This window comes from Diplotaxodon limnothrissa, linkage group LG14, assembly GCF_057381915.1.
Source record: "Diplotaxodon limnothrissa isolate DT_005_m linkage group LG14, D_limnothrissa_male_GT1.1, whole genome shotgun sequence".
NCBI lineage: Eukaryota > Metazoa > Chordata > Actinopteri > Cichliformes > Cichlidae > Diplotaxodon > Diplotaxodon limnothrissa.
In genome coordinates this window covers 5,166,585-5,184,561 of record NC_140609.1, presented here as the reverse complement: position 1 = coordinate 5,184,561, position 17,977 = coordinate 5,166,585, and the positions used below count along the sequence as shown (strand labels likewise).

The following is a 17,977-nucleotide window of genomic DNA, read 5'->3' as shown; positions in this document are numbered from 1 at the left end:
TGTATGTATGTATATATATATATATATATATATATATATATATATATATATATTTATTAGGGGTGCAACGATACACAAAATTCACGGTTCGGTTCGGTTCGATACTTTGGTGTCACGGTTCGATATTTTTTCGATACAAAAAAATGTTCATGCATTTTTAATTTGTCATTTATTAAAATTATAAATATATATTTTAACTCAAAAGTACAGTTTTTAAATTTAACCCTAACCCTTGTGCGTGTTTTTTATTTTGACAGCGAATGCGCACCTGCGGACCACTTATGTGCAGCCCTGGTTATTTAGCTCGTCATATCGCAGCCACAGAAATTCTTTTGTCCATGAAACCATAAAGCTGCACTTTCTTTTTGCCTTATAGTCTGATTTGTCATAACTTCTCCGTTTTGTGGTAAGCTTTTCTTTGGCTGTCACTTCTTCACCCTGACCTGTCTTATTTGGCTCAGCAGAACTGAAATGCTTTTACACACTCACTCACATAAGCTCAGCGATTCTCTGCGCGATCAACCTCTCACATGTTTAAGCTGCGGGAGATTTCACTTGTCATGTTTGCATAGTAAGCTAACGATTAATAAGACGATGTCAGAGGAATTGGTGCACAAATTATCATCACTCACAGATCAGTGCTGTCGCTCTCTATACACAGTTCGCACGATTGCAAAGTGAAAGCAAAAAAACAAGCGCAAATTCAAACGCGACTTCAATATGTCACATATTGACAGTGGCTCACCGATGCCAATGACATAATTACCCAGCTACATTTCTGAAAGAATGCAAAAGCATTGACATATATTTTTCCTACAATAGCCCGACGGGCAGGGAAGAGAAAGATTTTGGTAGCCCGACTGAAAAAAATCGCTAGCTCCAGGACGTCGGGCTAGCGATATTGCGAGCCCTGTATCTGATTGAGGAATCACTCATCTTTGGAAAAGAGAGTTTATTACAGAGAAATGGCTCTTTCCAAAATAAAAGCTATACTATCCGCTTCTTCTGGGCTATATTCTCAGCAGCATAAGGAGAATCATGTGCTAACAGCTGTCTAAATGACTCGGCTAAAGTTAGTAGCATGCTTGCTTTTTTTTGTCTGCTTTTGTCTTTGCACTAGGATGATGTCGGTGTAAATGTGCAGTCATATTCGTCGTGTTCCCACTAGTGCTTTCAGGTTAATCTCGTTGAAATGACCTTAACGCCACAACACGGCAAATCTCCGTTAACGAGCTACCGCCGATCACTCCGTGCATGGGGCTAGACGGCCAACACGTTAACGAGCTAACTGCGCTAACACACTAGTTCACACCAATGTAATTGAGCATTGCATGGCACATCCAACATACTGTTTTACTTTAGTCCATGACTTGCTTACCTTCAGGGTCATACGTCACATGAAAACCAAAATAATTCCAAACGCCAGATCTGGTAGAGCTTAACTTCTGTCTCGCTAGCTTGCCCTGCGCTCTTCCTTCTGACTATGCTGTCTGTGTTGAGCGCTCAGTGGATCTGCGCTCGACAGTGCAGCCTAGGCGGAGTAGTCGAACACAGATTCACTGAGCGCTCAACACAGACAGCATCGTCAGAAGGAAAATTGATAAAAGAAATTACAAATGTTGTATTGTTCGATACATATGCGTACCGAACCGAAAGCACTGTATCGAACGGTTCAATATCGATACGAATATCGTTGCACCCCTAATAAAAATAAATATATATATATATATATATATATATATATATATATATACACACACACACACACATACATACATACACACTGAAGACTAAAAGGGGCGTGAATGAGGAGTGAGTGAAATTCAGATAAAATATCTCCGCTTATAGAAAAAGCATATAATTTAGTTGACACTCAATCCTTAGTTGTGCTGCAATAAACCTAGGTTCCTGGGGGACTTCCCATGATGCACTGATTGCTTCTGTTTCACTCACTGTTTGGTTACACACTTCTCTGCATTTAATCATTAGTTATCATTAATCTCTGGCTCTCTTCCATAGCATATCTTTGTCCTGTCTCCCTTCCTATAGCACCAACCGGTCATGGTAGATGGCTGCCCCTGACTCAGCCTGGTTCTGCCAAAGGTTTCTTCAGGTTAAAACTGAATTTAACTGAAATTGAGGAATAATAATAATAAAAATAATGGATTGCATTTATATAGCGCTTTTCGAGACCCTCAAAGCGCTTTACAATTCCACTATTCATTCACTCTCACACACTGGTGGAGGCAAGCTATAGTTGTAGCTGTGTAGCTGTAGGCAGACTGACAGAAGCAAGGCTGCCATATCGCACCATCGGCCCCTCTGGCGCTCAGGTAGGTGGTAGATGAAGTGTCTTGCCCAAGGACACAATGACCAAGAGAGAAAGAGCTGGGGATCGAACCGGCAACCTTCCGGTTACAAGATGAGCTTCCCAACCCCCTGAACCACGGTCACCCCGCAAATGAAAGCATTCACAGTCTAACAGTACGCTAAAAAAAAAAAAAAAAAAAAAACAGTTATGAGCCATAAATATGAACCAGCACATGGGACGCTGCACCAACCGATTTCTTTCTAGACTTTAGTACAGTGAGTACAAAAGAGGCATGTGTTCTTATGCCAAAAGGAATCATCTCAAGCCAATGAAACAATGAAGAAAAAAAAAAGAAAAAGAAAAAGAAAAGTAGACACTTCTGTGATCCAGTCATGTCCGCATGCTCAACTTGCAAGGACTTTGACAAACTTATCCATCATAGATATTACACTATTGCAGACAGCACCAGGGAGAGAAAACTGTCTGGGTAAAACTTTTCCCTTGGTGGATTGGGCCATTGCACTACCTCCCCCTACTCACTCATTTTGATGGAAGAGGAGACAAAGAGTGGCAATAACACAATAATACCCTCGGGCAAGATACTAACCCCAAGTTGCTCTCTAGTCCATATACCATTTAATTCAGTTTGTGTCGAAAATTATTATTATCAGAATAATCAGATTTTTTTTTTCTTAGCAGAGGTAGCCTAAATCAAAGTACTGCAATGCACAGCATGCCTAACATTCATAGTTACTTATGATTGGCTAGGGAAGTAGCTCTAAATTTCTTTTAAATTGTTAGTGCAATCAATTAGAAAATTTTCAATTAGAAAAACCCTCTCGATTTAAGCAAACTCAGAACTTCCAATGTGCTTACCCACTGACTTGACCTCTGGTTTAACTCAGTTTAACAAAAATATATTGTTTTTCTATTTGCTACTATTGTTATTTTTATATAATGCAAGTACGCCATTTTCGTATGGAGTACTTGCATTAAAGAAAACTGTTGAGTATGACATTGCTGGAAATAGTGTTATAAAAAAAATGTACATAAATTTACATTTACTGCACAATATGAACTACTGCATTATTTTAATGTTAACTTCAAGGGTTAGTGGTGAGCACACACACACACACACACACACACACACACACACACTAAAAATACTCACTCCATCGTCACACTCAGAGTTTCAGATGCAGTACTCCAAGTCTTTTCATTCCTTCAATACTAATTCCTACATTTTCTAAAGTCACTACAGCAGACACGCAAAGTCAGGGGTCCTGTGACTCGCACTGATACTTTGTTCACTGCCTCCATTTTTCAACTTCCTGCTGGTAGGACATGCCCGGCCAGAACACCTTACCAGGGAGGTGACTGCTTCAGAGGCTCATTTCGATGTGGAGGAGTAGCGGTTCTACTCTGACCCTCCTAAATGACTGAACTCCTCACCCTATTGTTAATAAAGAGCACATCCACCCTTTGCGGATGCAAACGGTGGAATGGAAATAAGCTTTTTCCATTCCACCGTTTGCATCCGGAATCTCATTCTTTCGCCTTTATTAAAAAAATAAATAAATAAATCTAACAGCTGAGACTGAAGAAGTCACTTGGATGAGTGACAAAACGTTTCTCCCACAAAACGCTACGTCCAGATGAACAGAATCAACTTTTGGAGAGTTACTTTCCTGGATGATTGAGAATGCATCAAGACGTTTTAACCCACTTTGGCAAGGACTGCCTAAAGCTTGTACGTCAGTATGAGCAAACAGCACGTAAGATGGCGGACTACAGGAACCACCTGAGATTCAGCCGACAAAACAGGATTACTCCTAAAAGTCTGCAAATGAGCTCTTCAGTTAAAGGCTTCCGGGCAACAAAAATTCTCCAGAAGGCACAGCATCAGTTACTTAATGAACGGGTGAAGCAAACAAATGTTACCATCGACATGTTAAAATGTCAAGAGGAGCGGATCCGACAGAGACTGACTATGCTTTTAGATGAGAATACTCTTAAAAAGGTGTTTGACTTTACTGAGAAGGCTCATCTAGCACAGCACAAGAAGTCTAGGACCAGGCAACAAAGGAAGTTTGATTTACTTGTTGTACGTCGGAAACCACCACAAAATACCGAGAGTGTCCTCAGTGACCAGAAGAGACAAGGATGCGACACAGGATGTGGACAAGTGGGTGAAGAATTTGTCTGACAGACAGCTCACCCAAACAGAGAAAAACATCCTTGCTAAAGGGTTGAATTTTCAGAATCAGAATCAGAATGGGGTTTATTGCCAAATGTTGAGCAGGTTTACAACATTAGGAAATTGCTGCGGTGCTTCAGTGCAAACATGCTGTCATAAATAGCACTTAAATAGACATGGAAAAAAATAAAAGTAGGGATAAGAATTAAAAGTGCTACGTGGAAAGATATGTGCATGAGATATACATGAGATATATACATGAGAATAAGAATTAAAAGTGCTACGTGGAAAGATATGTGCATGAGATATACATGAGATATATACATGAGAATAAGAATTAAGAGTGCTACGTTGAAAGATATATACATGAGTGCAGGTGGTGATCAGTGCCAAACATAGAATGATGCAGTGACACAGCGTAGGGTCATGTGTTAGTGGCGGGTACAGTCATATGGTTATTGTTCATGTGTCCAACAGCAGAGGGGAAGAAACTGTTCTTATGGCGAGAGGTTCTGGTGCGAATGGACCGGAGCCTCCTGCCTGAGGGGAGCAGGTCAAACAGACTGTGTCCAGGGTGAGAAGGGTCAGCTGAGATCCGAGCTGCACGCCGCAATGTCCTGGAGGTGTACAGGTCCTGCAAAGATGGGAGTCTGCAGCCAATCACCTTCTCAGCAGAGCGCACAACACGCTGCAGTCTCTGTTTGTCCCTGATAGTGGCTCCAGCGTACCACACGGTGATGGAGGAGGTGAGGATGGACTCGATGATTGCAGTGTAGAACTGCATCATCGTCCGTGTTGGCAGGTTGAATTTCTTCAGCTGCCTCAGGAAGTACATCCTCTGCTGGGCTTTCTTGATGACGGAGGTGATGGTGGGCTCCCACTTCAGGTCCTGGGTGATGGTGGTACCCAGGAAGCGGAATGAGTCCACAGAGGTGATGGGGGTGTCAGTCAGGATGATGGGGGGGGAGTGGGGCTGTGTGCTTCCTGAAGTCCACAATAATCTCCACTGTCTTCTGGGCATTCAGCACCAGGTTGTTGTGGCTGCACCAGGACACCAGACGTTCAACCTCCCTCCTGTAGGCAGACTCGTCCCCGTCCGAGATGAGTCCAATAACGGTGGTGTCATCTGCAAACTTGATTAGCTTGACAGACTGGTGGGTGGAGGTGCAGCAGTTGGTGTACAGGGAGAAGAGCAGAGGAGAAAGAACACAGCCCTGAGGGGAGCCGGTGCTGATGGTCCGGGAGTCCGAGACATTCTTTCCCAGCCTCACATGCTGCTTCCTGTCCGTCAGGAAGTCAGTGATCCACCGGCAGATGGGATCAGGCACATTCATCTGGGAAAGCTTGTCTCGGAGATGGTCTGGAAGGATGGTGTTGAAGGCAGAGCTGAAGTCCACAAACAGGATCCTGGCGTAGGTTCCTGGGGAGTCCAGATGCTGCAGGATGAAGTGTAGGGCCATGTTGATGGCGTCGTCTACAGACCTGTTGGCTCTATATGCAAACTGCAGGGGGTCCAGGAAGGGGGCCGTGAGGGTCCTGAGATGGGAGAGAACTAGGCGCTCAAAAGACTTCATGACCACAGATGTCAGAGCCACGGGTCTGTAGTCATTTAGTCCAGTGATCCTAGGTTTCTTGGGGACAGGGATTATGGTGGAGGACTTGAAGCAGGCAGGCACATGACATGCCTGCAGTGAGGAGTTGAAAATGCCAGAAAACACTGGGGCCAGCTCGTTTGCACAGTGTCTGAGGGTGGCAGGAGACACACCGTCTGGGCCGGGAGCTTTCCGAGCATTCAGGTTCTTAAACTGCTTCCTCACATCTGCTTCATGAATATGAAGAGTTGTGGTGGGAGGAGGTGGTGTGAAATCCTCTTTTGTGTGGGGTGAGGAGGGAGGTGTTGTAGGTGAACGGTTTGAAGGTGGTGATGGCTCTATGTAGGGGGGAGAGGTGGGGGAATTAGTGTCCAAAGTGTCTCTATTGTTGGGGCCGTTGGAGGTGTGAAGGCTGCCTGATGGCTCGTCAAAACGGCAGTAGAAGTCGTTAAGGGTGTCGGCTAAGAGCAAGTCATCAGTGGAGTGGGGGGTTTTAGGCTTGTAGTTTGTGATATTCCTAAAACCTTTCCACACAGAGGCCGAGTCATTCTCTGAGATCTGCTGCTGCATCTTCTCAGAGTGCTGATGTTTAGCAATGTCCACTTCTTTAGTGAACCTGTACTTGGCCTCTCTTTGCTGTCACACCGAGACAAATCCTGCTAGTGGAGCTGATCACAGCCACAGAAACAGCAATTCGTAACAACAATATTGCAAAGTGGAAGCAGAGCAACTACAGACGAAAGTTTCGGCCTGTCTCAGCAATGCAAAGCCCCCAGCATCCAACATCACCATGGAGAAGAGGAAGGCACTCACATCACTTCGTGATGACAACAACATTATCATCCTTCCGGCAGACAAGGGTAGGTGCACAGTATTGCTTAACCAAAAAGACTATCATGAGAAAATTTTGTCACTACTCAGTGATGAAAATACTTATGAGCCCCTGAAATGAGACCCAGGAAGTGGCTACAGGAAGAGGGTGATAGACTGTCTGAAGATTTTATTAACAATGATGGTTATGAAAACTATTTACCCCCATTGGGCATCAGTTAAAATGTACAACATTGGCTAGTACATCTGGTACAGACTAATGAAAATATCAAAGATTAGTCACATACATCCCTGGCAGACGTATTTTCTTTTTTAAAAAAAAGAAAAGATGAGGCTTAGTTAAACTTTTATTTTTTTTGTTCTACATCAGCTACAGTTTAAACACTGCATGGCTAATGCATCGTAAGTGTACATACACAACTGAAGTACCATTTTTGTTCAGTGAACTCAACATGTCAGCATGTTCGGATAAAAGACGAGATCTTAGTTTATTACTATTAAGTCCACCATCATAGTCGGGGATAAACTTTTATTTTGGTGATGGTGGGGAGGTTAACAATCACATGTCTACAAGTGTCTAGTACATACACACATCAGCTGAAGACAGTGAAATAAATCCACAGAATGTGAGGCTAAATTGAAGAAGCAGATGATTATTTTTTTTATTATTATTTTTGCTAAATTGCAAAAACAAAAAAACTATATGCATATTACCACTACTCAATTTGAGCACTCAAAGCGCGTTCAATTACATGCGCCATTCACATATTTCACATTCATAAAAGCGCTTCCTAACATTTACACACGCACTCACACTTCAGTGGATGCCTCGGGGAAAATGACTAACGTTCCAGTTAGTAGACGACCTGCTGTACTACAGCCACCCACAGTTATCACTGCCAACGTCAGGCTTCTCTTCAGTGCAGAATGCAGGTGAAATTATTACGTTGGTGTTCTGGGCCAAGACATTCTGACGTTAGTGATAAATTTAAGTCCATAATGCTGCTTACGATCTTCCATGGGACAAACATTCACATTATTAAAAACTCAAGAAGCCCATTTTCTGACACTTTTATCGAGTCAAACTAAGATTACTAACACCAAGAGACCAACTGGAAATTTCCTCGAATTATCTCTGGACTTCAGGACATGTGTTGTCTTTGATCATTAGTACTCATTAGGCATAATACAATTAGTCTTTGTAAACAATATACAAAAAGTCAGGAAAAAAAACTGTAAACATTTACTCACGTGCAAATGTTTACAAAACTAAAACACTTAGCAGAAGTCAGTGCAAACGTCTTCAGTATGACAACAGGCTCAAGTTTAGAGACTATGGGTTGAGACAGAAAAGAAAAAAAGAAAAGAAAAAAAAAACTGCTGCTGGAGAGGGATGCGAAACACTAATGAACGACTTTAATAAGCCATGGCCTGTTAGTAGTATTAGTGGATACAGAGATGCATTATGAGCGCGCAGTGCACTGCACTTACCAGACAACTCCAAACGCCCCGTAGCCGATGGGTCTGTCAGGCTCAATATCCAGCTGCTGCTGTAAATGGTGCGTGTGTTGCTGCTGCTGCTGATGGTGGTGGTGGTGGTGGTGAGCTTTGACAGCGGCTGCTGCAGCCGCTTGGACCTGTGCGGGAGCCGCGGCCGCCGCCGGCCCGGGAGCTTGCCCGGGGGCTGGAGAGGGAAAGTAGGGCTGCTGCTGTCCGGGGTTTAGCATCACCGCCGCAGCGGCAGCCGTTGATGTGTGCTGCTGGACCGTGTGCACAGCAGCGGCTGAGCCTGGGTGCTGTAAGTGGTGCTGGCCCGCGTGGTGGTGGTGGTGATGCATGTGGGGAGGCGGTAGGTGCTGGAGCTGGTGGTGGTGGTGATGGGGGTGATGGGCAGCTACTGCTGAGGAGCCACCGTTGTAAGCAGCCATCATTTTTGTAACATTTGCAGCAGTTGTACCGCAAAGAGCCATCCAATGATACTTAAATGCCTCCTTTTCAAACTGCTTCTCAAAATGATACTAATGGCAACCAGACAGCAACCCCACGGTTAATACAACTTATGGCAAACATAGAGAAAATATATTTTGTCCTTTAAGCGTCCGAAGTCAATCACTTTGACAGAAATTTTCCGATATCTGGTATGGCGTTTTAGCATAATACTAACTAGGCTCTGCCCCACTTCCCCTAAATTAATTTTCTATTAGGTACACCATTAGACTACTGAAGTCTGAAACTAGTGACGGAGAGCATATTATGGGCAATGGACCACCCAAACATACAATCTATGCAGCTTTAACAGTGCCACTGCTGTCAGTGACAAACCGAAAATATTCAATAGAAAAAAAAACTTATATGCACTTCACAGAGACTGTTCAACCTCTCCTCCTGGGAAAAATTCACCTTCCCCTCTTAATAAAACAGTGCGATCTAAAGCAGGTCACATGGGAAGCAGAGCATTCATCTTATAAGTGTTCCAAGTTTGCCACACACTCGGGTCTGGCGCCGTTGCTTTTCTCACCACACGGCTTAAAATCGCATCTGTTATTCCAAACTGAATTCTCCTTAAGATGTGTGCACAGGCCAAACAGCTACTCTGATGGCAGAGGTAATCTCAGAGTCGTAATTAACGCTGCTGATCCGGTGCAGAGGAGGTGTAACCCAGCCAAGGCTACAATACAGCAGCGCAGAGAGGCAGGCAGGCCCGGGCCTCGGCAATCCACCCTATTCACATATTATTATAGAAATCCAGCGAGCCGCGTGCTTCCAAAGAAACCCCCATCAGTTTGACAGGGTGACGAAGCTTCGACCATGACTCAAAACACGAGAAGAGAAATCCTCACAGACGGCTGGCAGACAAAGTAATTCCCCCATCGACAGCTTTGTGTGTGTATCTGTATTCTACTCTGTCCTAATACGGCTCAGAAGCGCGCATCCAAACAGACTAACAAGTTAAATCCGTTTGTTGTGGGACAAAATCTACCGCCAGGAGCTAGACAGCCTTATTCAATCTGACAACTCAGAGCTAGCTAATGGGTATCTGTATCTCCACATAAAAACAGCAGTCCTTCCGTTGGTTCCGCTGGGCCTTGACGCTGTCAGTTGAGGAAAAAAAACGTCACTCGGCTGATCCTCTACACCTCAAGCTCACGACGCTTATGTGACATGATAAAAGTATTGGTCACGAGGTAACTGAAATGAGCTGTTCATCCAACATGGTGAACAAAACCTTAGCCGCTCAGCGCTGAGATTAGGCAGGGTCGCCAACCAATCGTCTTCCGCACGGCAATGACGTAATTGTAACCTCCTTGATTGTCACAACGAGCAGCCAGTGGCGCGTGTTAGCTGGGGTGACAGCGGGGTTGATAGCTGACCGAAAAGCCCAATGATCTCCACATAGATGCAGAGAAAAACACCGCTCACTTCATTGCAGGAAAATATTCAGAATCCAGACCAGGGATTAAAATTAAATGATTGAATTGAAAATAATTTTAAAATAATAAAATATGATATGACTTCAGACTTACTACTTCTCTATACAAAGAACACTGCTCCGTAAAAGAAAAGAAAAAAAGTGGATTTCTAGTTGCTGATGCATTATATTCCTGAAAGCAGCTTCACAGGTTCTGTACCCTTGCCCAGATCTGTCTTGACCTGTGGTCAATTTTGAATGTCATGTCAAAGGACGTGAATACTGGATGTAAGATGTGCATACACATATGATGATACATATAGATATCATAATAATATCTAATATTTGCAAGAATAGTAAACTTTTTGTCTTCATTTTCTTGGGGGTGGGGGGGTATTATTTGTAGAATTTTTAGGTGAAAAATAAATTGAATACATTTTGGACTAAGGCTGTAACAAACCAAAAATTGAAGCACTCTATATTCTATGAGACACTATCCACAATGAACTTATTAAGAACCCAGCTGTGAATAAACATTCATTTACTTTGTAATGCAGCTCTTTTCTCACACCCAACAATCAAATGACCCCTTTGAACAACTGCTGACAGTGGGAAGGAAAAACTCATTTTTAACAGGAAGAAACCCCAAGAAGAACCAGACTTGGCGGCTAACTGCTGTGACTGATGAGGGGAGGAAGACACGACAAAGACAACTCGAGCTTTTTACTGCACTGTACAGGCAAGTAATTTTTTTAACTGGTTATATGTGATTAGGAAGCAGCTAACTTTCAAAAATAAAAGCATGCAAACATAAACAGTCTTACACGCCGCACTCTCTGCAGCTTCTATCCTCCTGCTACCCCCCCCCCCCCCAAAAAAACCCCATCTCCATAGACTGTGTCAGCTCCCAAACAGACAAAAAACAAACTAAAAACCAGCAATAAACAAATTAAACATAAAACATCAAAAAGAAAAAACAATACAGTATCCACATCTGAACCAAAGAGTAAAACAGTGAAATGTGGATTATTAAATATTAGGTCTCTCTCCTCCAAGTCTCTGTTAGTACATGACTTAATAATTGATCAACAAATCGATTTACTCTGCCTTACAGAAACCTGGTTGCAGCCGGGTGATTATGTTAGTTTAAATGAATCAACACCCCCGAGTCATTCTAACTACCAGAAATCTCGAAGCACAGGCCGAGGGGGCGGTGTGGCAGCAATTTTTCACACCAGCCTATTAATTAACGAAAGACCAAGACAGACTTTTAATTCATTTGAAAGTCTGATGCTTAGCCTTGTCCTCCCCAGTTGTAAAACTCAGAAACCAGTGTTGTTATCATCTATCGTCCACCTGGGCCTTACACAGAGTTTCTGTCTGATTTCTCAGACTTTTTATCTAATTTAGTTCTGAGCTCAGATAAAATAATTATTGTGGGTGATTTTAACATCCATGTAGATGCTAAAAATGACAGCCTCAACATGGCATTTAATCTGTTATTAGACTCAATTGGTTTCTCTCAAAATGTAAAAGAACCCACCCACCACTTTAATCACACTCTAGATCTTGTTTTAACATATGGAATAGAAACTCAAATCAAATCAAATCAAATCAAAATCAAATCACTTTTATTGTCACATCACATGTGCAGGCACACTGGCACAGCACATGCGAGTGAAATTCTTGTGTGCGAGCCCCACAAGCAACAGAGATGTGCAAACACAACAACACAAACGAGCAAAATACAAGAATGGCCAACCTGAAACTAATAAATATATGTACAATATATAATAGTGTATGCATTTCTGGACGTGTATACTAAATATTTTCCTACGTGTGTGTGTGTGTGTGTGTGTGTGTGTGTGTGTGTATACACATTTTTACAAATTAAATAGTAAAAAAAAATAAATAAATAATAATAATAATAATAATAATAATAATAATAATAATAAAATATATAAATATACAGAGTTGAATATGTGCAAAACAAGTGGCATTTATATACAGTGTGGAGTGCATAATGTTGAAGTTCCAGTAGTGAAGCTGAGGTGTCTATGACGTGTTCAGCAGTCTGATGGCCTGATGGAAAAAGCTGTCTCTCAGTCTGCTGGTACGGGACCGGATGCTGCAGAACCTCCTTCCTGATGGAAGCAGTCTGAACAGTTTATGGCTGGGGTGACTGGAGTCCTTGATGATCCTCCCCGCTTTCCTCAGGCAGCGCTTCCTGTAGATGTCTTGGAGGGAGGGAAGCTCACCTCCAATTATCCGTTCAGAGCACCGCACTACTCGCTGGAGAGCTTTGCAGTTGTAGGCGGTGCTGTTGCCATACCAGGTGGTGATGCATCCAGTGAGGATGCTCTCAATGGCACAGTGATAGAAGGTCCTGAGGATGCGGGGGCTCATGCCGAATCTTTTCAGTCTCCTGAGAAAGAAGAGGCGCTGCTGCGCCTTCTTCACTGTTTTGTTTGTGTGTACTGACCACGTAAGATCCTCAGCCAGATGTACTCCAAGGAACCGGAAGCTGCTCACTCTCTCCACAGCAGCGCCGTTGATGGTGATGGGGGTGTGTACTTCTCTGCACCTCCGGAAGTCCACTATCAACTCCTTTGTCTTTGCAACGTTGAGGGTGAGATGGTTGTCTTGACACCAGTGGGTCAGGGCGCTGACCTCCTCCCTGTAAGCCGTCTCATCACCGTTGGTGATAAGACCCACCACTGTAGTGTCGTCCGCAAACTTCACAATGATGTTGGAGCTGTTAGTGGCTGTGCAGTCGTAGGTGTAGAGTGAGTACAGGAGAGGGCTCAGTACACACCCCTGTGGAGCACCAGTGTTCAGTGTGATGGGGGATGAGGTGATGCTGCCCAGTCTGACCACCTGGCGTCTGTCAGACAGGAAGCTAAGGATCCAGCTGCAGAGGGAGCTGCTCAGTCCTAGATCCTGCAGTTTCCTGTCCAGCTTCGAGGGAACGATGGTATTGAATGCTGAGCTGTAATCTACAAACAGCATCCTCACATACGTGTCTCTCTTCTCCAGGTGTGACAGGGCAGTGTGTAGTGTCAGGGCTATGGCATCATCAGTGGACCTGTTGTGGCGGTATGCAAACTGTAGAGGGTCCAGTGAGTCGGGTAGTGCAGAGCAGATGAAGTCCCTGACCAGCTTCTCGAAGCATTTGCTTCGAGAACACTGAACATTTAACAGTGTTTCCTGAAAACCCTCTCCTGTCTGATCATTTCCTGATAACATTTACATTTACAATAATTGATTACACAGCGGTGGAGAGTAGACTTTATCACAGTAGATGTCTTTCTGAAAGCGCTGTAACTAAGTTTAAGAATATAATCCACCCACTGTTATCATCTTCAATGCCCTGTACCAACACAGAGCAGAGCAGCTATCTGAACTCTACTCCAACAGAGGTCGATTATCTTGTTAATAATTTCACCTCCTCACTACGTACGACTCTGGATACTGTAGCTCCAGTGAAAAATAGTATCTCAAATCAGAAGTACCTGACTCCATGGTATAATTCTCAAACACATACCCTAAAGCAGATGACTCGTAATCTGGAGAGGAAATGGCGTGTCACAAATTTTGAGGATCATCATTTAGTCTGGAGAAATAGTTTGCTGCTTTATAAAAAAAAAAAGCCCCCCATAAAGCCAGAACATCTTACAATTCATCACTGATTGAAGAAAATAAAAACAACCCCAGGTTTCTCTTCAGCACTGTAGCCAGGCTGACAAAAAGTCAGAGCTCAGTACTCTGACTTTTTGTCAGCCTTTAACATAATGACTTCATGAACTTCTTCACAAATAAAATTTTTATCATTAGAGAAAAAATTACCAATAATCATCCCACAGATGTAATATTATCCACAGCTACTCTTAGTACCATTAATGTTAAGTTAGACTCTTTTTCTCTAATTGATCTTTCTGAGTTAACTTCAATAATTACTTCCTCCAAACCATCAACGTGTCTTTTAGACCCCATTCCTACAAAACTGCTCAAAGAAGTCCTGCCATTAATTAATGCTTCGATCTTAAATATGATCAACCTATCTCTAACAATTGGCTATGTACCACAGGCCTTCAAGGTGGCTGCAGTTAAACTCAAAAAGCCATCTCTAGACCCAGCAGTCTTAGCTAATTATAGGCCAATCTCCAACCTTCCTTTCATATCAAACATCCTTGAAAGAGTTGTCAAACAGCTAACAGATCATCTGCAGAGGAATGGCTTATTTGAAGAGTTTCAGTCAGGTTTCAGAGCTCATCACAGCACAGAAACAGCTTTAGTGAAGGTTACAAATGATCTTCTTATGGCCTCTGACAGTGGACTCATCTCTGTGCTTGTCCTGCTAGACCTCAGTGCAGCGTTCGATACTGTCGACCATAATATCCTATTAGAGCGATTAGAACATGCTGTAGGTATTACAGGTACTGAATGCTGAGCTGTAATCTACCCTAACCCTAACCCTAACCCTACTGCAGTGGTTTGTATCATATTTATCTAATAGACTCCAGTTTGTGCATGTAAATGGAGAGTCCTCTTCACACACTGAGGTTAATTATGGAGTTCCACAGGGTTCAGTGCTAGGACCAATTCTGTTTACATTATACATGCTTCCCTTAGGCAGCATCATTAGAAGACATAGCATACATTTTCACTGCTATGCAGATGACACCCAGCTCTATCTGTCCATGAAGCCAGATAACACACACCAATTAGTTAAACTGCAGGAATGTCTTAAAGACATAAAGACCTGGATGGCCGCTAACTTTCTGCTTCTTAATTCAGATAAAACTGAGGTTATTGTACTCGGCCCTGAAAATCTTAGAAATATGGTATCCAACCAGATTCTTACTCTGGATGGCATTACCTTGGCCTCCAGTAACGCTGTGAGGAACCTTGGAGTCATTTTTGACCAGGATATATCCTTCAATGCACATATTAAACAAATATGTAAGACTGCTTTCTTCCATTTGCGCAACATCTCTAAAATTAGAAATATCCTGCCTCAGAGTGATGCTGAAAAACTAGTTCATGCATATATTACTTCCAGGCTGGACTACTGTAATTCATTATTATCAGGATGTCCAAAAAACTCACTGAAAAGCCTTCAGTTAATCCAAAATGCTGCAGCAAGAGTACTGACAGGGACTAGAAAGAGAGAGCATATTTCTCCTGTTTTGGCTTCCCTTCATTGGCTTCCTGTTAAATCCAGAATTGAATTCAAAATCCTGCTCCTCACATACAAGGTCTGAAATAATCAGGCCCCATCTTATCTTAATGGCCTTGTAGTACCATATCACCCTATTAGAGCACTTCGCTCTCGCTCTGCAGAACTACTTGTTGTTCCTAGAGTATTTAAAAGTAGAATGGGAGGCAGAGCCTTCAGTTTTCAGGCCCCTCTTCTATGGAACCAGTTTCCAGTTTGGATTCAGGAGACAGACACTATCTCTACTTTTAAGATTAGGCTTCAAACTTTCCTTTTTGCGAAAGCATATAGTTAGGGGCTGGACCAGGTGACCCTGAATCCTCCCTTAGTTATGCTGCAATAGACGTAGGCTCCCGGGGATTCCCATGATGCATTGAGTTTTTCCTTTCAAGTCACCTTTCTCACTCACTATGTGTTAATAGACCTCTCTGCATTGAATCATATCTGTTATTAATCTCTGTCTCTCTTCCACAGCATGTCTTTTATCCTGTCTTCCTTCTCTCACCCCAACCGGTCGCAGCAGATGGCCCCGCCCCTCCCTGAGCCTGGTTCTGCTGAAGGTTTCTTCCTGTTAAAAGGGAGTTTTTCCTTCCCACTGTCGCCAAAGTGCTCATAGGGGGTCATATGATTGTTGGGTTTTTCTCTGTATCTATGAAGCGCCTTGAGGCGACTTTTGTTGTGATTTGGCGCTATATAAATAAAATTGAATTGAATTGAATAAACATGCAATATATATATATATATATATTAAAATTATAGCATATACATATGCACAGAACAAAACATGAGAATTACTTACACCACATGACATTTTCATAGAAGTTGTTTTCTCTATATATCCAAGTTAGTCCCAAAATGTCCAGTCTTTGTTTTTGATCCTCTCCTTTTGCCTGCCTGCCTGGTGCTCCTGGAGGATGTTTGGTCATTTGTTTTGACACAAGCTGTTGGGGAATTATATAATATTTTTAACCAGCTTACGAAAGAGTTTCCAAAACCAAATTTGTGTAAAGTTGCAAATAGAAATTTCCAGTTAACTCTGTCAAATGCCTTTTCTGCATCAAGAGACAATATTATGGTTTCAATGTTTTTACTGTATGAGTAGTCTATTAAATTAAGTAGTCCACGTGTATTTGTTGATGAGTGCCTACCTTTTATGAAACCAGTTTGGTCAGGATGAATTAAAAGGGGGGTTATTTTCTCTAATCTCTTTGAGAGAGCTTTGCAGATTATTTTAAGGTCTACATTAATAAGGGATATTGGACGACAGCTTGAAGGAAATACAAGGTCTTTGCCTGGTTTTAGTAAGAGACTAATGTTTGAGTTCATATTTGGTGGTAGTCTGCCATTTTCTTTGATTTTCTGCAACGTTCTGTGAAAAATTGGTGCTAGAATCGTCCAGAATTTTTTGTAAAATTCTGCTGGAAAGCCGTCTGGACCCGGAGCCTTATTATTGGGCATACTTATCAGGACTTCCTGGAGTTCACCTGGCGTCAGTGGTGAATCCAGTGCCATTGCTTGGGTGTCTAATAATTTTGTTAGACACCCAAGTTATGTTGTAGAGAAATTGATCAATTTCGTTTTTAGATGGGTTTATTTGTGGTGTATTCGTTTCAGTTTTGCCAGAAAACATCTTGATGAAGACTGAGGAAAATACTCTGTGTGACGAGACAAAAGCTGAACATTTTGGAAGATGTGTGTCCCATTGCATCTGGTGTAAAAGTAACACAGCATTTTAGAAAAGGAACACATTACCAACAGTAAAATATGGTGTTGGTAGTGTGATGGTCTGGGGCTGTTTTGGAGTGGCCTAGTCAAAGTTCTGACCTGAATTTGATTGAGATGCTGTGGCATAACTTTAAAAAGACAGTTCATTCTCGAAAACCCTCCAATGTGGAGGATTTCTGAGCTCATTAACTTTTTTTTATCTGGTCTGGTCCTCACAGGACACCTACTGCAAACATGTGCTCTATAGCAGTCCCCAAGACCCAGGCCACGGACCTGACAGAAATGACCTTTTAGAAATGGCAGTTGGTGGAGGAATTATTCATATAACTCCTTTAGGAAAGGAAGCAATAAAATATAATGAAAACACCTCACTACATGTAAAACTATATAACTGGAAAGTTGTACATAAAGCATTAAAAAAGTAAAAATTGTAATTCTGCAAGAAAAGTTCCCTATCAGTGTTAAATGGATTTATATTACTGCTGCATATGTTTACAACTGAGGTCAAACCAGTACTGTTACCAAAAAAAGAAAGAAGATTTATTCATAACACACAGGAAAAGACCCAGGGAAACCAAGTTACAATAAAAACAATAAAAACCCTGAAAACCATCAATTTCACACCCGAACCTCAACTCTCGCGTCCCGGTACCAAACGACTCACAGACCGGTCCGGGGGTTGGGGACTGCTGCT

At 42.5% G+C, this 17,977-nt stretch overlaps 1 protein-coding gene across 2 annotated transcripts in view; it reads right to left on the bottom strand.

Moving 5' to 3' along the window:
• The window catches only part of nlk2 (nemo-like kinase, type 2), a 63,319-nt gene extending 53,162 nt beyond the window's left edge, over window positions 1-10,157 (bottom strand). For both annotated transcript variants that reach the window (XM_085371365.1, XM_085371364.1), the window contains exon 1: window positions 8,423-10,157. In XM_085371365.1, coding sequence (XP_085227491.1) covers window positions 8,423-8,901 — 479 coding nt within the window. In that variant the 5' untranslated portion in view covers window positions 8,902-10,157. The remainder of the gene's footprint in view (window positions 1-8,422) is intronic.
• Between the last annotated feature and the right edge of the window lie 7,820 nt (window positions 10,158-17,977).